This window comes from Pristis pectinata, chromosome 25 (assembly GCF_009764475.1).
Source record: "Pristis pectinata isolate sPriPec2 chromosome 25, sPriPec2.1.pri, whole genome shotgun sequence".
In the NCBI taxonomy this organism is placed as follows: Eukaryota; Metazoa; Chordata; class Chondrichthyes; order Rhinopristiformes; family Pristidae; genus Pristis; species Pristis pectinata.
Window position 1 is genome coordinate 15,950,693 of NC_067429.1, and position 20,734 is coordinate 15,971,426.

At 38.3% G+C, this 20,734-nt stretch overlaps 1 protein-coding gene across 1 annotated transcript in view; it reads right to left on the bottom strand.

Annotated features, from left to right (window-relative positions):
* Positions 1–8,945: 8,945 nt before the first annotated feature.
* mpp2b (MAGUK p55 scaffold protein 2b) overlaps positions 8,946–20,734 on the bottom strand; it is a 111,608-nt gene continuing 99,819 nt past the window's right edge. Inside the window, 2 exon segments of the mRNA XM_052038592.1 lie at positions 8,946–10,757; positions 14,607–14,735. Coding sequence (XP_051894552.1) covers positions 10,581–10,757; positions 14,607–14,735 — 306 coding nt within the window. The 3' untranslated portion in view covers positions 8,946–10,580.

Below are 20,734 nucleotides of genomic sequence, written 5' to 3' on the forward strand. Positions count from 1 at the left end.
AGATTTAGAACCAGGTCTAAGACAATGGGCTTGGCATTTACTCACTATAACACAGAAAGGGAACATTTGACTCACTGGCTACATGCTATTTCCAATAGAGAAATCCATCAACTTGATTTTCACTCTCCTGTAACCCTCAGCTTATTCTCTCACATGTCCATCAACTTCCCCTTGATTTTTCTAGTCTATTATCTCAACTGAGTGGTAATTTACAGAAGCCAATTAATCCACACATATTTGAGATATGGGGGAAACCAGAGAACGTGATGGAAACCCACATGATGACCAGGATAATGCGAGAACACACAGAGAAACAGCATTTGAGGTGAGGATCAAACCCAGGCCACTTGAGCTGTGAGGCAGCAGCTCTACCATGGGACCCAGAACTGGACCTGCAGCAGTGGGATCTGGAACTGGACCTGGAGCAGTGGGATCTGGAACTGGACCTGCAGCAGTGGGATCTGGAACTGGACCTGGAGCAGTGGGATCTGGAACTAGACCTGCAGCAGTGGGAACAGGAACTGAAGCTGGATTCAAGAAGGTAACATCCATCATTAAAGATCCCCACCATCCGGGCCATGCCATCTTCTTGCAGCTACCATTGGGCAGGAGATACGGAAGCCTGAAATCCCACACCACCAGGTTCAAGAACATCTACTTCCCTTCAACCATTTGGTTCTTGAACCAACTGTTACAACACTAATCAATATAGTTTAGCAATACTAAGACCACTTTGATAATTTTGCAATAAAATGGACTTTGACTTTTTTGTTCTAATTGTGTTCTTTCTTGTAAAAATTGTTTTATTTATGTTTAATTTATGTTTTTCTTGTGAATGCTGCTTATATGATGCTACGTGCCTGTGATGTTGATGCAAGTAAGTTTTCCATTGCACCTGTGCACCCATGTACTTGTGCACATGACAATAAACTCGACTTTGACTTTGACCAATAGGACTTAGAGCTGGCCCTGGAGCAATGGGATTCAGAACTGGGACGGGAACAATAGGATCCCAAACTGGACCTGGAGCAATGGGATCCTGAACTGGGACAGGAACAATGGGATCCTGAATTGGACCTGGAGCAATGGGATCCTGAATTGGACCTGGAACAATGGGATCCTGAATTGGGACAGGAACAATAGGATCCCGAACTGGACCTGGAGCAATGGGATCCTGAATTGGGACAGGAACAATGGGATCCTGAATTGGACCTGGAGCAATGGGATCCTGAACTGGACCTGGAGCAATGGGATCCTGAATTGGGACAGGAACAATGGGATCCTGAATTGGACCTGGAGCAATGGGATCCTGAATTGGGACAGGAACAATGGGATCCTGAATTGGGACAGGAACAATGGGATCCTGAATTGGACCTGGAGCAATGGGATCCTGAACTGGACCTGGAGCAATGGGATCCTGAATTGGGACAGGAACAATGGGATCCTGAGTTGGGACAGGAACAATGGGATCCTGAATTGGACCTGGAGCAATGGGATCCTGAATTGGGACAGGAACAATGGGATCCTGAATTGGGACAGGAACAATGGGATCCTGAACTGGGACAGGAACAATGGGATCCTGAACTGGGACAGGAACAATAGGATCCCGAACTGGACCTAGAGCAATGGGATCCTGAGTTGGGACAGGAACAATGGGATCCTGAATTGGACCTAGAGCAACGGGAACTGAAACTGGAACTGGAGCTGTACCAATGTGACCTGGGGCTGGACCTAGACCAATGGGACTTGGAAGTGGAGGTGGAGCAATGGGATCCGGCACTGATGCTGCCTGACCTGCTAAGTGTTTCCAGCATTTCCTATTTTTATTTCAAAGAAGGAATCACATTCAGCTGTAATAGTGCACAAGGTCAAATGACCTGCCACACTCAATTTACAATGACTGATCTATTGGAAAACAGACAGTTGTTATTCTGCCACTTCTTTCACAAATCCCCAAATGAAGCAGTTTGTTCATACTGTGCAGAACAAGAAACTTAAAACATATTGGTGATAATTTGTATATTTTTAATTATTTGAAATTAGATATACACAAATATTTCAGTAAGTAATAACAGCGAGACTGTGGGCTTCATTAATAAACCGATTAACTCTAGTTTTAACTCCAGTATGTAACACAACAGGAATACACCTGGAAATATCAGGGAAGTATTGCGTAATAACAGTATATTGCAGTTTAAACAGTGATCATTCAATAGATAATCTAAACATTTAAAAAATGATTACAGGTAAATCACAACAGTAACTTTACAGACAACATAGATTTTCCTTCTGTTTTTGTAGAAGGACATACTATTGCTTAGCGAGCGCAGCGTCACATAATTTACCATCAATAAAGTATATAATACTGTACATTCACACACAATGTCTTATCATTTGTACAATGTGAAGGTTTGACCAATTTGAACACCGTTCCTTACTTAATTTAGAAAAAGCTACAAACAAAAATACTGCTCACAATTTGTTTGAGACATGGATACAAAATGTAACCACAGTTTCAAGTAAGCATTCACTGATAATCACCTGCATAATAAGACCATTACATATCTTTTGTTACTAAGAAAAATATTTTGACTTGCCTCTTTTTGTATAGGTAAAATCTAGACCAGAATACAAATAATTTCAATGTGTACATCATACAGAAAGTTCTCCAACACGTAGAGAAGGCAAGAAGTATTAAAGGAAGATGAAAGGTAATATACAATTGCTGCATCTTCAGAAGATGAAAATGTATAATCCAAAATACACTCTTCAAATATAATTTCTGTTTTTAAAATCATTGTAAAACTCTAGACTTAAGTGGAAAAGAAGTGTATTTTATGTGTGTGTATCCAAATAAAAAAGCCAGGTAATTGAAGGTTTCCTTGAATATTTATAATATTATTTATAGCAAAAACTGCGTGATTCATCATTGTATGTGTATGATACAAAGAAACCACACATTTAATAAACAGGAGAAAGATATAATGTTCTTGTTCTGAAATAACTCTTACAAACTTAATGCCTTAGAACTGTAGATTGCAAAAAAAAAATTTCTTTTGTGTAAACATAGTTGCTGGCTTATGATGTATAAGATTTGCACTTGTATTTGTGTAGTTCCACTCCTCTTTTCAGAATGTATATAATATCACACATCATACTCTCCTAACCGTGAATGAGCAATGATAATTTGCAACATGAAAACAGCAGTAAAGTAACAGCACCTTTCTATGTGCACCCCCTTCAGTGTGTAAGGTAGTGCATTTATTAGTAATTTATGTGTGTATATTTACAACATGTGTATAATATATACTATTTGCTGTGTCTCACGCATTGCTTATTTGCACATTCTTCTCTCTTAACGCTAAGTGGTATCTTGATAGTCAAGTTTTATGTGGAATGCAGCTGTCAGGAACAAGATTTTTCATAAAGGACAACAATGTTCTAGTCGTATATCGTATCCTTCAAAGTATTAGAATCTCTGTTTTGGAAACTTATTTTCAAAAGTAGGTCTGTCAGCCTCTAACATTTGGCTAAAACAACTCATTATTCATTTCATTAGATTAGACTTCATTGGATTCAACTATACTCAAGGTTTAAGTTAAATGATATAATTTCATTAATGAGACATTACGACATTTTAACTAAGGGTATTGTGACAAGTGATAAGATTCATTTTGATAAGTGAAATATCTGGATATTTTGGATGAAATGAAATCCACAAACATTTTGATAAAGTCTAATGTAGACCTACTCAGAACTTTACTGAATCTATGCATTTCCCTCAGCTAAAATAAATATATATTTAATTTTATGCAAACGGACACATGCATAGACAATTTGATCATGTGAAGTGTACAGATAATTCGATTAAGTGAAATGTAATGACATTTTCATTTAGTAAAAGTACTTTCATTTTGATTCAATAAATGCATGGGCATCCTACTTAAGTTAAATGCATGGCAACATGAATAAGTGAATGTATGGTTTTGATTAAGTGAAATGGATGGATGTCTTGAGTATGTGAATACATGGATATTTGAATAGGTGAATGCATTGACATTTTGATTAAATGAAGTACAGACATTTTGACTGTGTGAATACATGGTCATTTTGATGAAGTGAATGGATGGAAGATATGATGAAACAATTGTTCGGATATTTTGATGAAGTAAATACAAAGGCATCCTGATTAATTGGATGTATGGATATTTACATTACATGAATTACATGAAAAGATCTACTTTTGAAAATATTCAATACTTTAGACTGTCCAAATTAAATCATCCTAGACAGGTTTGTTACAATGGTTGATTAGCAAGGAGATAGTTGTTTATAATGTTGGTACTAGTTAGTGCAGACTGTTGGGCAGTCCAATCTGGGGTATGCGTAAAACATTTTTCACCCACTTATTAAAAACTACGGACAGGACATGACAATATCCAAATACCTTATTGGACTTTTAATTTTACAGACACAAATATCCATTAAAGAACCAAGGTTTTGATCCAAGAAAGAAGTAACAACATACTCTGAAGCACTAGCCTTGTATATGGAATTGGAGGTGAACAATTTTTAAAAGTGCAGTTGCAATTCATAAGGAATTTTGTTACATTTCCTTCTGTTAACACATGGGCAAATGTTCTAATATAAGGCACATCAGCAAATGTTATATTTATATATTATTTCAGATGCTCCTCTAACATGGACAGTAAATTATTTGATGCCCTTATAATTGGTGAAAAAGTGCCATTTGTAATTCCTCCCATATCTAATTTTCCAACTGTTTGTAACCCTTTGGAATATATATTTGATTTGAAGAGAAAATTACAGAAGAATCAGGGACCAGGCCAGGGATCAAACTGGAACAATCAAAGCCTTTTTTGACTGTGATGCAAAAACAGCACATATTTATCTGCAATTCCTTAAACATACTCGTAATATATTGAGCATTTTGTTAAATGATCTAAAATGCGGCACTTGGTCATGCATTTTCAATGGAGCCAAATTTCAGAAGTGGAGCACAATATGCTGCTGTGATTATGTCACATACTTAGGATAAACCTCCGCTCTGACGTCTCACCAAAAAAATGAGTATGGTAAACTGCACAGAATACAATGACAACTTGGTTGTAAAATTAACCCACCAAATAATTCTGAAATTGTCCTGCCCCATAATCGTTTTTGAGAGTGTGACCTCTTGGAGCTGAAATCCTCACATGGACCAATCTGCATTTGTGCCTCAATGTAACCCTGTGCAGTAACAACATTAGTTAAATCTTTGGTAAGGCAAAGTCAACGGACAAATAGCACCATACGACAACTACAATGGGTAGCATTTCCCCTCATTGCTATTTACAGAATCAGTTCGCAGATGGCCCATTGAAGCATAATCACCCTCCAACTACCCCAATAACCCATATAACCTAGTTTTACCCTTTCACAGGTATTCCTTTTGTCCAGTCCATCCTTCTCACCACCTTCTCTGCAACCTCAAACTACCTTTTTTATCTTTTTCCCAGTTTTGACATAGGGTTTCTAACTTGAAACTTTGAGTGTGTTTCTCTTATCACAGATGCTGTCCAAGCTACTGTGTGTTTCTGGCATTTTCTGTTTTTATTTCAGATTTTCAGCATCTACAGTATTTTTGATTTTCATGGCCCATTTCTTTGATTTGTTCGCATTCACCGAAATTACATAAATCAATATATTGATCATTGAGGCAGTAGATGAAGCACATCTTCACAATCTGTTGTTTGATCCTCCAGTTTGTACAAAAGACACAAAAGCCTCCTTTATGTGACAACATACTTGCAAAGATAGATATTAAGATGTGTGAAATGATTTGAGGTTTATTTTGGTCTTATTTGAAAGGCATCTCCAAAACTCTTCAGAAATTCTAGCAAGAAGCCTAGAAAACCTAAAACAAATCATTCTGAGAGAAAAGCTCAGTTGTATTCATTGACCTCAAAATTGCTTCAAGCTTCATAGCACTAAATAGTTGAACAGCCTTGATGTGTTTTATGGTCTTCTCCTGTTCATATGTTCCAGAACAATTTGGTAAAAAAACTCAACAATAGAGCAGCATAGCTTTGATTCCAAACTTTAAAAATTAAATATATGTCAAGAATGAGAATTATTAACAACAAAAGAGGAGAACAGAATGCCTTATGGACAGAGAAAATATCCAAGTGTGTTTTTTACAGGGCGCCTTACGCTAGGGTTGCTTATCTATGCAATTGAGAATACAACTTATATGTACAACTGAATACAACTGATTCATATTGTAACTATGCTGAAAGGATGATGCCAAGAGTAGTGAGAAACCTGACATCCTAAAGGCAAACACTGTGCCACTGTCAAATGATAATCATCTCTAATGTGTTTATATCACTTTTCAGATTGAAACACGTCATGGTTATAGGGTTTTGTAAATATAAAGAGCTTCAAATTGCTCCCATGAAATTAATGGACAAAAAAATTGGTGATCACATGTTTGATTTCTAAGTATGTGAATTTTTTTTGGCAACTTGACACAGGCATGTACGTTTATGTACAACCATGCACTTAAGATGCTTCACAATAACTGCACGGTGATAGAAAATTATGAATGAAATTCCCCTTATATCCTAAACACATATGATAAATGAAATACATTTAATATTGAATAAAGTCCCTTGAGGAGTAAAGAAATTAATGCTTGCGTAAAAAAAGAAATTAACTTACTCAAAGTCTAAGCATATAGGTAGTTAAAAAAAGAATTATTATGAAGGAGAAGATGGCAGCATAGATGCATTGGACTTTCGAGAAGGAACTCCAGGGAGTGGCTGCCATTGGTGATTCAAAAGCTGAAATACATGAACCACAGAATCAAAGGACAAGAGAGCTAGGAAAGATGCCACTGAGAACAGAGAGTGGATGAAGATATACTGGAACCTCACAATCATAACTTTGATCAAAGAAACTTTTACATAGAACGCATCTACAATTTTCCTTCAAATAATAATCAAAGAAAATATTTTCCTCAGTATGTGGATGCCAAACCTATAATATCCAGGTTTAATAAAGTCTCAAAATATTTACTTCCCTATTTATTTTTGAGAAGACACAGGAATAAGATTGGAAGACATCTCAGTTTTTTTAAAACTAGGCTCCCATTTCTTAGTAAGTGTTAAGTTTGGAATGTAGGAGGACAAGTAAGTAAGTTAATAAAGAAAACCTTTGTTCTAGAACCAAAACAGTCACCTACAGCAAATCACCTGTTCAAGAATGACTGGAAACAATTTTGCTCAATGCTTTTCTTTGTGTCTTCTGACCTTAAAGTAAAACTACAGAAGCACAAATTCCTACTGGAGAATGGTCACAAACTTCTACAATTCTATTAATCTTCTGTGATCAGATTTCACATGAAAAACACAGTTGTATAAAGTATCAAAGAAAATACTAGTTTTGTATATACATATATTTTGTTTTGGCGAAATGTAATCTACTGCAATTGTACACTTCCAGCAATTGTATACTATCTCTCCTATATTTTTGTTCAAATGAAAGTCATACTGTCTATTTTTTTTTCCTTTGATAAATCCTTCATGTTACATATATAGAGATTCTTTAAATCTGTTACAAAGTTAAAAATACCATAAAAAACAACATTTTAAAAGCACCCTCTAAGGATTTATTTAAAAAATGATCTTCACTATATTAACTGATCAGCTATAGAGATGGGCCTGATCTGTAATCACAGGAAGCAATATCTTTTTACAATTGGCTAGTATTAGAAATACATCATAAAACAATCCAAAAGGCATTCAGATATTTGATTATGAGCAATACCTGTTGTAATTCATTTTCTATCAAAGTTTAACCTCAGGTCCACAAGGTGAAATGCTTTATGATAATTTTAGTAGAGATAGAACAAGTATGAGTAGAATCTTGGATATACTGTTGCATTGACATGGGGCACAGTATCTAGAGACCTGGGCTACTGATGTGAATTCAAATCCCACCAAAGCAGCTTAGGAACTTAAATTTAAATAATTAAATAAAATCTGGAAATAAAAGTTACCGTCAGTAAAATTAATCATTGAACTAGTGGATTTTCGTAAAACTCTAGTTCATTTACTAAGGGGATTAAATAGAGTTGTAAGGGAAGGAAATTTGCCATCTTTATCAGGTCTGGCCGATACACAACCCTAGATCCACCGATGCCATTGACTTTTAGATACCCTCTGAAATAGCCAGGAAGCTACTCTGTTCAGGGACAATTGGGTGACACTGATATCAACATTCTATGAAAAAATAAATGAAAAAAAAAATTGGGTTACAATGTGTCCATGATTGTATGCTATATGCATAATAATAAATGCAATATCCACTGAATACCACTTCTGATATCACTGCAATTCAGAAGAGGAATGTATCACATATGCATCACTGTTATGTGAGGATAGTGATCAAGGATAAATTTGTACGGCACCACTTTTTCAGTAAAATTATCAATTCAAGGGATTTCTGTTACCTGTTAACTGATTATGGTGTTGCATGTGTGGTGCAGAAAGCGACAAAGGAGAATGATGTAAATAATCTAAAATGTTTACATTGATGGATTCAGTGTGATAAACAGGACTTCTATGGAGTATATTAATAAGCAAATTAAACAATAAATATTCTATTAGTAGTAATAGTTCAACCAAAATATCTTTTCTTAAATTAACACATGTATCATTTGAACAAGTTAACATTCACCAACAAAAAAAGGTATTTTGAAATTCAAAAGGTATTTTGAAATAAATGCAGAAAATGCTGGAAATACTCAGCAAGTCAGGCAGCATCTGTGAAGAAAGATGCACAGCATTAGCTTTACAGGTCAACAACCTTTTATCAGAATCTTGAAACATTAATGTTGTCTCTCCTATCACAAATGCTTCTTGATTGCTGACTATTTCCAACACTTTTTTGTTTTACTTCAGTCTGAATATTTTGTCCTGGGTGCTTTTTGTTCATTTTTTTGTCCCAATTTCATCTTAATTATAATTTATTAAGAAATAAACAGAAGAAGGTTAATAAATGTCCACACTTACACCTTGATGACCTAGGTTATAGTTGCAGCCCACAATAATCCGCTGGTTAACCTTTACAATAGCTGTCTATAAATTGTTGTTGAACTCGATTTAATTCAGCTCATGTTTCAAGTGTGTGAATACACATCATTACTGCTCTGAAACTGTAATTCACAATGGGGATAGCAAATTGGTTATTTTGTTAAAGGCATAACCACACTGAATGACTTATATCCAAATGATATTAAATTTAAAAGAAATCTAAACTCTATCACAATTAGAGCAAAACTTGTACAGCTCAGCAGTGAACTTAAAGACAGTAAACAAGGAAGGCTCAATTAAACTCGTTTCTCAGTTTGTAAAATAAAGTCCAGTGAGCCATTAAAAAGAGGTACTCTTCCACAGATAACCTTGTTATTAGTAAATATTAGATCAAGTCTGAATGAAAAGGTCCTTGAGAATTAAGAGCTGTAGAAAATAAATTCCCAGTGCTAGGCCAAAGCAACATAGTTGTTTCCAATTTGATTAACAATTTGTAGGAACAACAGTGAAGGAAAGTCTGGGATAAAACTGTGCTATTCAGTATTAGCACATGAGTATTTTAACAGGTTTGCATCCTCCACCATTTAATTAAGACTTCAGTATATGTATAGTTAGTTGTTTGCCTTTTTGAACAACAGACAAATTAAATTCAGACAATTGTATTAAAGCATAATGTGTACATATTTCTTAAGGGTAAATTATGTGTGCTGTTATTGCCAGAACACCATGACCACAGTATTCAGCAATCTTGGGTAAATGTACAATTGAACCAAATTTTGACAGATCTTAAAGAATCCTTTCCAAAATAATGGCAATAATTTCAAGGTTGATTCTGGATAAACTTTCAATTCAAATCTGTCCATTTTAAAGTAACTTAAAAGCATTGAAATGGAACAAAGATTAAAAGTTTAAAGAGAACCGATATTTTAAAATCCAACATCGATGTGCCCATGATTATTTCCCCTTATGTGTACAGTGTCAATTGTTTATAAAATCTGAAAATGCTGGAAAATCTCAGCAGATAAGGAAACAGTTTTAGATTGATTAACTTTTTATTTTTCCAGCATTGTCTGGTTTTGTCTCAACTTTTCACCAACCACAGTAGTTTGTATTTTTGTTAATTAGTTGTTTATTTTTCTGGTGAAATGCTGCAAAGAGCAGAAAAGTTGTATTGTTTAATCTTGTTAATCTATCAGAACGTGCCATAAACCAACAAACTGGATACCAATGCCCAAAAAATTTGCCCAGTTCCTATATTGTTTGAAAAATCAAATCGTAACGATGGCCTGGGAGAATTCTCATCCTTCCCTTTCAAAACATTTTTATTCATTGTTGATTGGCACAATGTTGGTTGTTGGAAGCATGATCAGTTGCTCCAGTTATGACTTATTCAAATTGATGCCTCTTTAGTTCTAAAGGACTTTTTCTACAAAGTTAATGGTGCTCTGTGTAAAACATATTCCTCCACCCTTTGGAAGAACATTAGTAGACCCAGCTCACTGGCACCCACTGGGGCTCTGTGCAGAGTTTTTCCATGGCTGCCTGAAGCTTTTGGAAGGCTTTGTCAAGGTTATCATTCATAATTGTGTGATCGAAGTAGTGGTTGTATGCTCGCTGAATGCGGGAGCTCTCATCCACCGTTTTCTTCAAATCAGTGTCCTTAAAATAAATAAAATAGATTAGGAATTATTTGCTTTTCTGTGGAATATGTATGTTTTGCCTCACAAAGTATTCTGCATTAAATAGTATAATAGATTAGCAGACAAATTATAATGGACTGTGAAACTCAAATTTATCCGAGGATGCAAACTTTGGAAGTGGAGTTAAAGGTGCAGTCGTTCACCACACTATGTGCCCAGCAAAAGAGACTATACTACTAAGGATCAGCTCAATAACGATCCATTGATGCCTCATGCCTCAAATCATATTAACATAAGACAGAAAATTTCCATCGGCTTTTTAAATGTTCCCGCCCAACCATGGGACATCTTTCCAGGTTGTAGGGGGGAGATTGTATGGAAGCTGCCATTCTTGCTGCTTATGTGTTTCACCCGCACTGCAAACAACAGCCTCATATCATCAGCACAAGGCAAATAAGAATTTGTTAGTTACTTGCAAATATGCAACTTTGCTGTAACAGACTCGCTACATATACTGTGTACTCTCAATGAGTTCCTTCATCACCAGTGGTATTTGTTTGTGTTCTTGTTATCCTTCTGAGGTCATCCTTCGAGACTGAGGATGACTCGCTTCCATTCTGGTTCGGTGGATTTTGACCCACAGACTCTACTGAAAATGGGTTAGGTGGTGCCCTCCTTACAACATTTGGTATTGCTTTATTACTGTTACTTGTACCGAGGTACAGTGAAAAACTTGTCTTGTATACCGTTTGCACAGGTCAATTCATTACACGGTGCAGATACATTGAGTTAGTACAGAGTGCATTGAGGTAGTACAGGTAAAAAAAACAATAACAGAGTACAGAGTAGAGAGTCACAGCTACAGGGAAGTGCATTGCAGGTTGACAATAAGGTGCAAGGTCACAACAAGGTAAGTTGTGAGGCCAAGAGTCCATCTCAAAGTATAAGGGAACCATTCAATAGCCTTATCACTATGGGATAGAAGCTGTCCTTGAGCCTGGTGGTATGTGCCCTCAGGCTCCTGTATCTTCTGCCTGATGGGAGAGGAGAGAAGAGAGAATGACCCGGGTGGTGGGGTCTTTGATTATGCTGGCTGCTTCACCAAGGCAGCGAGAGTCCATGGAGGGGAGGCTGGTTTCTGTGACGCACTGGACTGTGTCCACAACTCTCTACAGTTTTTTGCGGTCCCAGGCAGAGCAGTTGCCATACCAAGCCGTGATGCATCCAGATAGGATGCTTTCTATGGTACATCAATAAAAGTTGGTGAGTGATAAAGGGGACATACTGAACTTCTTTAGCCTCCTGAGGAAGTAGAGGTGCTGGTGAGCTTTCTTGGCTGTGGCGTCTAAGTGGTTGGACCAGGACAGACTATTGGTGAAGTTCACTCCTAGGAACCTGAAGCTTTCAATCCTTTTGACCTCAGCAACGTTAATGTAGACAGGTGCATGTGCACTGCCCCCTTTCCTGAAGTCAATGCCCAGCTCTTTTGTTTTGTTGACATTGAGGGAAAGGTTGTTGTCATGACACCATGTCACTGAGCTCTCTATCTCCTTCCTGTACTCTGAATCATCATTATTTCAGATACGGCCTACTACAGTGGTATCATCTGCAAACTTGTAGATGGAGTTAGAGCAGAATCTGGCCATGCAGTCATGAGTATGTAGGGAACAGACTAGAGGGCTGAGGATGCAGCTTTGTGGGGCACCAGTGTTGAGAGTAATCGTGCTGGATGTATTGCTGCCTATCCTCACTGATTGCGGTCTGTTGGTCAGAAAGTCAAGGATCCGGTTACAAAGGGAGGTGTTGAGTCCAAGGTCTCAGAGTTTGGTGATGAGTTTGGTGATGAGTTTGCTCACAGCATTTATGCCAGACTCGAAGTTCTGTGCCAATCTGAATGTTTCTTCTCCACTTGGAGCAGTAACGGAGCAATGATTCCCAGGAGTCAGTGCAGTTTTTCAAGAAGGATTTAAGCACATCATTAAATCTTTTCTTCTGCCTGGTAATCCCTTCAGAGTTTGGAATAGAGTGTCTCAAAAGTCTGGTGTTGAGCATATTTTTGAGCGTGAGAGTGTTACAAATATGACCGAGGAAAAGGGTGTTTGAATATTAAGACCTCAAACCTGGCACCAAACTTATGGTTTCCAGGCAACAGAGATCCCTGCCTTCCTACGGGCTTCTGACACCTGGACTCCCTAGAGCAGCATCTCAAAACATTGGACAAGTGCTCTAAAAAATCAACTGAGTGCAGTTAGGGCCTCGATGCTGGGGACATTGGCCTCAAGAAGGACACAGATGTTGGTTTACTTCCCCAACCAATGAATCTGAATGATTTTTGAGAGACAGCATTGGTATCTGTCTAATGCTTTGAGATGCTGCTCTAGGTGGTCCAGGTGTCAGAAGCCTGTAGGAAGGCAGGGATCTCTGTTGCCTGGAAACCAGACGTTTGGTGCCAGGTTTGAGATCTTAATCTTCAAACACCCTTTTCTTCAATCATATTTGTGACACTCTCACTGGCCACCCCAGTGTGATGGTAAAAACAACAAGATGATGCTGGAGGAACTCAGCAGGCCAGGCAGCATCCTTGGAGAAAAGCAAATGGTCAATGTTTCGGGTTAGGACCCTTCCTCAGCACTGAAGATAGGAAAAGGGGAAGCCCAATATATAGTGGGGAGAAATAGAGCAGTGATAGGTGGACAAAAGAGGGTGGGCAGGATGGGCACAGGGTGGTGATAGGTAGATGCAGGTAAGAGATAGTGATAGGCAGGTGCGGGGGAGGAGGGGAGAGCAGGATGGGTCAAAGGTATGGAGGCAGGAGGAGAGGAAAAGGAAAGAGAAAAAAATCATAAAAATGGCAAGGAGTAAAAGGAGAGATAGGCTAGGAAAGGGAAGAAAAGAAGAGGCAAGGTGGGGGCGGGCGGGTTGGTTTACTTAAAGTGGGAGAAATCAATGTTCATACTGTTAGGCTGTAAGGTTCCAAGACAGAAAATGAGATGTTGTTCCTTCAGTTTGCATTTAGATTTTGATCTCTCCTTTTCCTCTCTTCCCCTCCCCCCATACCGGAAGAAGGTTCTGACCCGAAATGTTGACCCTCTGCTTTTCTCCACGGATACTGTCTGACCTGTTGAGTTCCTCCAGCATCACCTTGTTGTTTTATCATTTAGACTTCAGCATCTGCAGTCCTTTGTTTCTCCATTGTCATGGTATCTAGTTTATAAGGAACTATCAGCTTTACTTATTTTTGCAAAGAAATCAGAATTGCCAGCATTTACTTCCTCAACTGTGACAGTTTGAGGTTCCTTAACATTTTTCTGGGCTATTAGAGTGAATTAGAGTGAAGTATTCTGGTGTATTAGAGTGAAGTACATTTAAATGTTTTCTTGTGTCTTAAGTGTTTTCATTCTTTTATGTTCAACTTTAATAATAGTTCTTGATTGTATTTGAATGTTTTTGAATGCCAGGAATATTCACAAACATTTAATTCTTTTATATTTTTGCCTACAAGTGGGGCTTCACCAGCTGTAAAAAGGTTTGTGTAGGTGGGCTTTATCAGGCCTTACAAGCTGTTGCAATTAAAGATCAAAACATATTCTGTTCACTGATCAGATCTTTGCTAAGGAAGTTCATGTCACATGTAGGTTTAATGAGGCAGGTGAGTATTGACCAAGGGTGGAGAATTTCTGAAGAAATTCCCAACTTATATTTCTGTGAAAAGTTTAATGGTTTACAGAGTTAATCAAATTCTTTTCTTTTATTACTACCTTTCAAAAATGTATTTAAACTGTGTTAAGTAAATATTGACACATTGGCAATGAGTTGAGATTCGATTACGTTGCCCAAAAATAGATTGATTTACACAAATTCAACTTACAGTTAATTGTTTCGTTGTAACGCCCACATCAATAGCTGCCCTGTGCATTGCTCGGAGTGTGTCCAAGTCTGGAGCCTCAATAAATACCACGTAAGGCATGAATTCAGATGTTCGCAGAATCTTCAATGCCTGCAAAAGATTGGAACACCAAATGAGTGTCTCAGTGTCATGACCTTGATCTTAAACATCATCCCCAACCCATTCCTCCAGTAAGTGGGAGTGAATCAAAGCAAGGGTCATTAAAATACAGCAGTCCCTCAGTGCTGTGCTTGGAGTGTGATCCTGGATAGTGTGGTGAAGTTTTTGAAATGGGACTTGACTCGGAGGCAATAGTGTTGCCACTGGGTGCTATTCCATGCTGTCTTAGGTTTGTCAAACAATTCTTTTCATGATAGTCATATTTCAAATTCATTACACCATCTGAAATAGAATAAAATTGAGTGGAAAATTCAGGACAAAATTGCACTTTGCCTTTCATGTTTCATTTTTAAAATGATTTGTATACGAAGTAAGGACTGCAACTAAATAGATGGTTCTACAAAGAGCACAGACATGATAGACTGAATGCCACTTGTGCTGTAATGTTTCTTTGAGTATGCTGGGGAATGTTTCACAGGAAAACTTGGAGGAAACTTGGGCAGAGGAAGGCCGATGTGCTTTCGTGGGGATGGTGGGAGAGTACTGAAAATCTCGGGTGTGAGGAGGAGGCACTCCCATTCACTTTGGGTCCAACTGTAGACTGCTCTTTGGTTAATGATGAGGAAGCAGTGGGAGACCAGAGGGAAAATCATTCTTCCCAATCTCCACCAAGAACAGTCTGGCAAGGGTTGTGGACATTTGAACAGGTCCATAGATACTGAAGGATTAGAGGGATATGGGCCAAATGCAAGGAAATGGGACTAGCTCAGGTAGACATCCTGGTTGGCACGTATGAGTTGGGCCAAAGGGCTTGTTTTGTGTTGTATAACTCTATGACTCTATTAACCTAGGCCATGATCAAGGTCTGGCAAAAGATAGACTGCCCTAATTAACATGCAGAAATAAATGAGGAAGTCTGGGGGTTTCTCGATGCACATCTAAGCTGGGAAATACTGAGAGGACTGAGGAAATGCTTAAGATCCCATTCTTGTAGGGCTAGGAGGAGCAGGCTCTAATGATTCCATCAACCCCCTACAACACTGCTGTAGCCATGAGTCTGTAGTTTCTACTGACAGTCAGACACTGTCCCCTCCGCCTCTGTCTGGACTTCCTTCCATTTGCTTGTGGTTTGGTCTTCTGTTCAGATTGTGAATCCAGGACAAGTGGATTGGTATAAGTGGCAACATGTAATAAGTGAAATGTCACAGGGACCAGTGTTGGGTCCTCAACCTTTCATAATTTACATAAATGACTTAGATGAAGGCTGCTAAATCTGCTGATGACACAAAGATAGGTGGGAATGCAAACTTTGAATTGGACGTGAGGAGGATCCCGAAGGATATAGATTAAGGTTAAGAGAGTGAGCAAAGATCTGGCTGATGGAGTATAATGTAGAAAAAGGTTTAAGTAACCATTTTGGCAGGAAAAATAAGAAGAAACATATTATCAAAAAATGAGGGATTGTAGAGCTCAAGTTGGAGATGGATTTGGGTCTTGGGGTGAATGATTCATGAAAAGGCTTATAAAGCAAGTAATTTGGAAAGTTAACGGACTGTTATTATTTATTGCATGGGGAATTGAATGCAAAAGTAGGACATGTATGCTTTCTTTTTATTGGGCATGTTACGGACTCAGTGAAAGTCCCTTTAAGATAGAGAGTGTGTGTGTATGTGTGTGTGGGGCGTGCTTACGTCAATAGAAGATAAAGGACGTAATGACGTTGTTGAAGAAGAAGAAGGAGAGAGAGAGAAGGGAGAGAGACACCAGCCTGCTTGTTTTCTCTATCGATGGATGAGAAACAATAACTGTGTTTGCCACTGAAATCCATGTATGGAAGTTGGAAGTAATCCGGTGGAGTTCACTTTGTTGCTGACCTGTAGAAGGAAACAGGTATTTGTGTGTGGACGACCACGGTTCGGATGCTTTTCGGGGTGAGGAAGTCACTACCGAGTAAACACTGAAGTGTCGTTTGGGTTCCATCGTGGAACATTTGGATTTCGTATGTACTCTCTCTATGTTTTTCTACATCTACATCTTATCTTCAGACAACGGTGGTTGTTGAAGAAGCCTTTGCTCATGTTTCACCTTATGGCTTGCGGAACTGAACTTTAAGAACCATTCAGGAACTTGGAGTTTTGGACTTTGTCACACACACACACGACGAGTTTAGTTTTGGGGTTAACGTTCAAGGTTTAACATTTTTTGAATTCTAACATACTAACATTTTTACTTTTATTTTACGTATTATCATAAGTAGTGATTAATAAAATAGTTTTTAACACTAAATCATGCTCAGTGTGTTTCTTTTGTTGCTGGTTCGTGACAAAATTGGGGGCTCGTCCGGGGTAGTTCCCAAGGTTAACGAGTGTCGTCTGGGATCGTTTCCCAGATTGACAAGATTTGTTCGGGGTTCAATCCAAAGATTTTTGAGGGAGGTCTGATAAATTCTTTTTAATTGGCTTGTGTGTGTGGAAACCAGCAGCAATGGATAATTAAGGCATTTTTGGAGTCACCAACCCAGAAGGGATTGGAGGTGGCGAAAAAGGATGATTTGATAAAGATTGCTACAAGGCTAAACCTTACAGAAGTAAAGCAGTCTATGAGAAAGGCAGATATTCAGAGATTGATAGCTGGCCATTATGTGGAAAAGAAGGTGTTTGAGAAGGAAGTGTTAAAACAGTTTCCTGGCAGTGAAATAGCAATTTCTGAGGCACAGGTGCAGCTGGCAAAGATAGAAGCTGAACGAGAACAAACCCAGTTAAAGATAGAGGCTGAACGAGAGCAAAAGAGATTAGAGGCCGAACGAGAACAAAATAAATTAGAAGCTGAACAAAAGAGATTAGAGGCTGAACGAGAGCAAACCCAGTTAAAGATAGAGGCCGAACAAAAGCTAACTCAGATGAAGATAGAGGCTGATCTAGCAATGAAGCAGATGGAGCTGGATAACGAGGAGAAAAAGAGGCAGCATGAGTTACAAATGAAGTGTAGGAGTTCGGAATCTGATTCTGATGATGGTTTTTCAGCCAGCAGGGAGGTTCGATTAGTCCCTCCGTTTGAAGAAGATCAGGTTGATCAGTATTTCCAACATTTTGAAAAGGTTGCTGTGAGTTCAAACTGGCCAAGGAAAGGATGGGCTCTTATGGTACAGAGTGTGATTAAAGGTAAAGCTCAAAAAAGCTTATTCTGCTTTGTCTGTTGAGGATGCAGCTGATTATACCAAGGTAAAACAAGCTATATTGAAGGCCTATGAATTGGTCCCTGAGGCTTATAGACAAAAATTCAGAGACTTGAGGAAATCTGCAGATCAGACTTATATGGAATTTGCCAATGGAAAGAGAATATGTTTGAACGATGGTGCCTGGCTAAAAATGTAGATGGGGATTATGATAAATTGACAGAATTGATACTAGTGGAAGACTTTAAAAGATGTGTTCCAGCTGAATTAACAACATATTTAAATGAAAAGGCAGTGGAAACTTTACAAGAAACTGCTAGGTTGGCAGATGATTATGCTTTAACCCATAAATCCAAATGGGGACAACCTAAAACCTTTCAAAAGAGTTACAAAGACAATCCAGGTAAACCAGAGATTAAATTGGGAGGTAATCAAAAGGAAAAGATGAAAAAAAGCCAGGGCTGGAGAAACCTGTTGAGCGTACTTGTTATTACTGTAGGAAACCTGGCCACGTGATATCTAATTGTGCCCTTTTGAAGAAAAGAAGGAAGCTGGGCCCAATGCTTGCTTTCAGGCAATTAAAAATCAAAAAGGTTTAGGAGATGCTGTTAAAGATCAGTCCTTGCAAGAGGTAAAAGCGGAAAAGTTGGAGGAGGTGAGAAAAGAATTCCGTTCGTATGTATCAGAGGGTTTTGTTTCACTGAATGATGAGTCACCCCAGGTGCCAGTGAAAATTCTTAGAGATACTGGGGCTAGTCAATCTCTCTTGCTGGACAGTGTTTTAAATTTTGGTGAAGAAAGTGACACTGGTGAGGTAAATCTAATACGAGGCGTTACAGGTGAGACCATGTCTGTCCCTTTTCACAGGGTGATTTTTAAAGTCAAAGTTCGTAGAAGGACCAGTCGAGATAGGGATAAGACCTAGTTTGCCAGTGGAAGGAGTTTCTTTGTTATTGGGAAATGACCTTGCAGATGGAGAAAGTGATCCTGTGGTACGGTTAACAACCAAACCAAGGATTGATGAGTCTGAGAATGATTCAGATGTTTACCCATCATGTGCGGTGACTCGAGCTAGAGCTAAAGAATTAGCCAAGACAGACAGTCCGGTGCAGTCTGATGTAGTTCCTTGTGACAGTCCTAAACAGGAAGAAAATTATGATGCCTTATCTGAGACTTTTCTGTCTTCACTGGAGGATCAACATCCTTATAGTGAGTCTGAATTTAAAGATTTGTCTTTGTCGAGGAAGGATTTTATGGTGGAACAGACAAAGGACCCTGAATTGACAGAATTGAAAGAAAAAGCACTCTCATGTGAGGAGATTGAAAAAGTGCCAACTGGATATTATGTCAAAATGGAGTGTTAAGGAGGAAATGGAGACCTCCCCATGTCCAAAAATTTAAACTCGGTTGGAGAGAGTCTGCCAGCTAGCGAGAGAGAATCTGAAAACAAGCCAGATAAGAATGAAGACATATTTTGATAGACGTGCTCGGCCTAGGACATTCGCAGTGGGGCAAAAGGTGTTGGTATTTTTCCCTAGCCAAAATAATCCCTTGCAAGCTCGTTTTTCTGGACCCTATGTTATTGAATCTCGAGCGACTGATCTAACATATATAATCAAAACACCAGATAGACGCAAGAAAACACAACTCTGTCACGTAAACATGCTAAAACCTTATTATGAGAGGGATTCAGTTGTGGCCTTGGTGGATGGTGTAAAGGTTGTTTCTAGAATGCCTGATGTTGATGTTGAGGAAGGCCAATTTAGACCAAATATTGTTCCATCGAAACTGAAAAACCAAAATATCATGGAGAACCTTGAAACGAAATTGGACCATTTACAAGTTTCACAAAAACAACAGATGAGAGAATTAATTTTAAAATTTAAAAATCTGTTCCCAGATGTTCCAAACAGAACATCGATAATTACCCATGATGTTGATGTTGGGGATGCAAAACCAATCCAAACAACACCCATATCGAATGAATGTGGAAAAAAGTAAACTTGTTGATCAGGAAATAAAATACATGTTGGAAAATGATATTATTAGACATTCTACTTCAAATTGGAGTTCGCCCTGTGTTATTGTACCTAAACCTGATGGAACTGTTAGATTTTGCACAGATTACAGGAAAGTGAATGCTGTAACAAAGTCAGATGCTTTCCCTATTCCTAGGGTGGATGATTGCATAGACAGAGTGGGAAAGGCAAAATTTCTTACAAAGATTGACCTATTAAAAGGGTACTGGTGTGTTCCATTAACAGATAGAGGAAGGGAAATTTCTGCCTTTGTAACCCCTTCTGGATTGTATGAATACAATGTTTTGCCATTTGGAATGAAAAATGCTCCAGCAACATTTCAAAGAATGATTAATTCAGTGATTCATGGGTTTAAAACATACAGATGCCTACATTGACGACTTAGTGACTGGGAATGATACATGGGAGGATCACATCTCTGCGTTAGAAAGGTTGTTTGAAAGACTTTCCAAGGCTAACCTTACAGTTAACTGGCTAAAAGTGAATTTGGCCATGCCACTGTGACGTATCTTGGTTATGTTGTAGGTCAAGGCAAGCAAGCTCCTGTTCAGGCAAAAGTTCAAGCAATATCTGAGTTCCCTATTCCCCACAGGTACGAGGACTGTTAGAAGATTTTTGGGAATGGTTGGATATTATCGAAAATTTTGTAAAAATTTTGCTGATATTGCTCTTCCCCTAACTAATCTTCAGAAGAAGGGAGTAAAGTTTGTTTGGACAGATTCTTGTCAAGAAGCATTTAAGAAGCTGAAAGCCATTTTATGCTACCATCCTGTGCT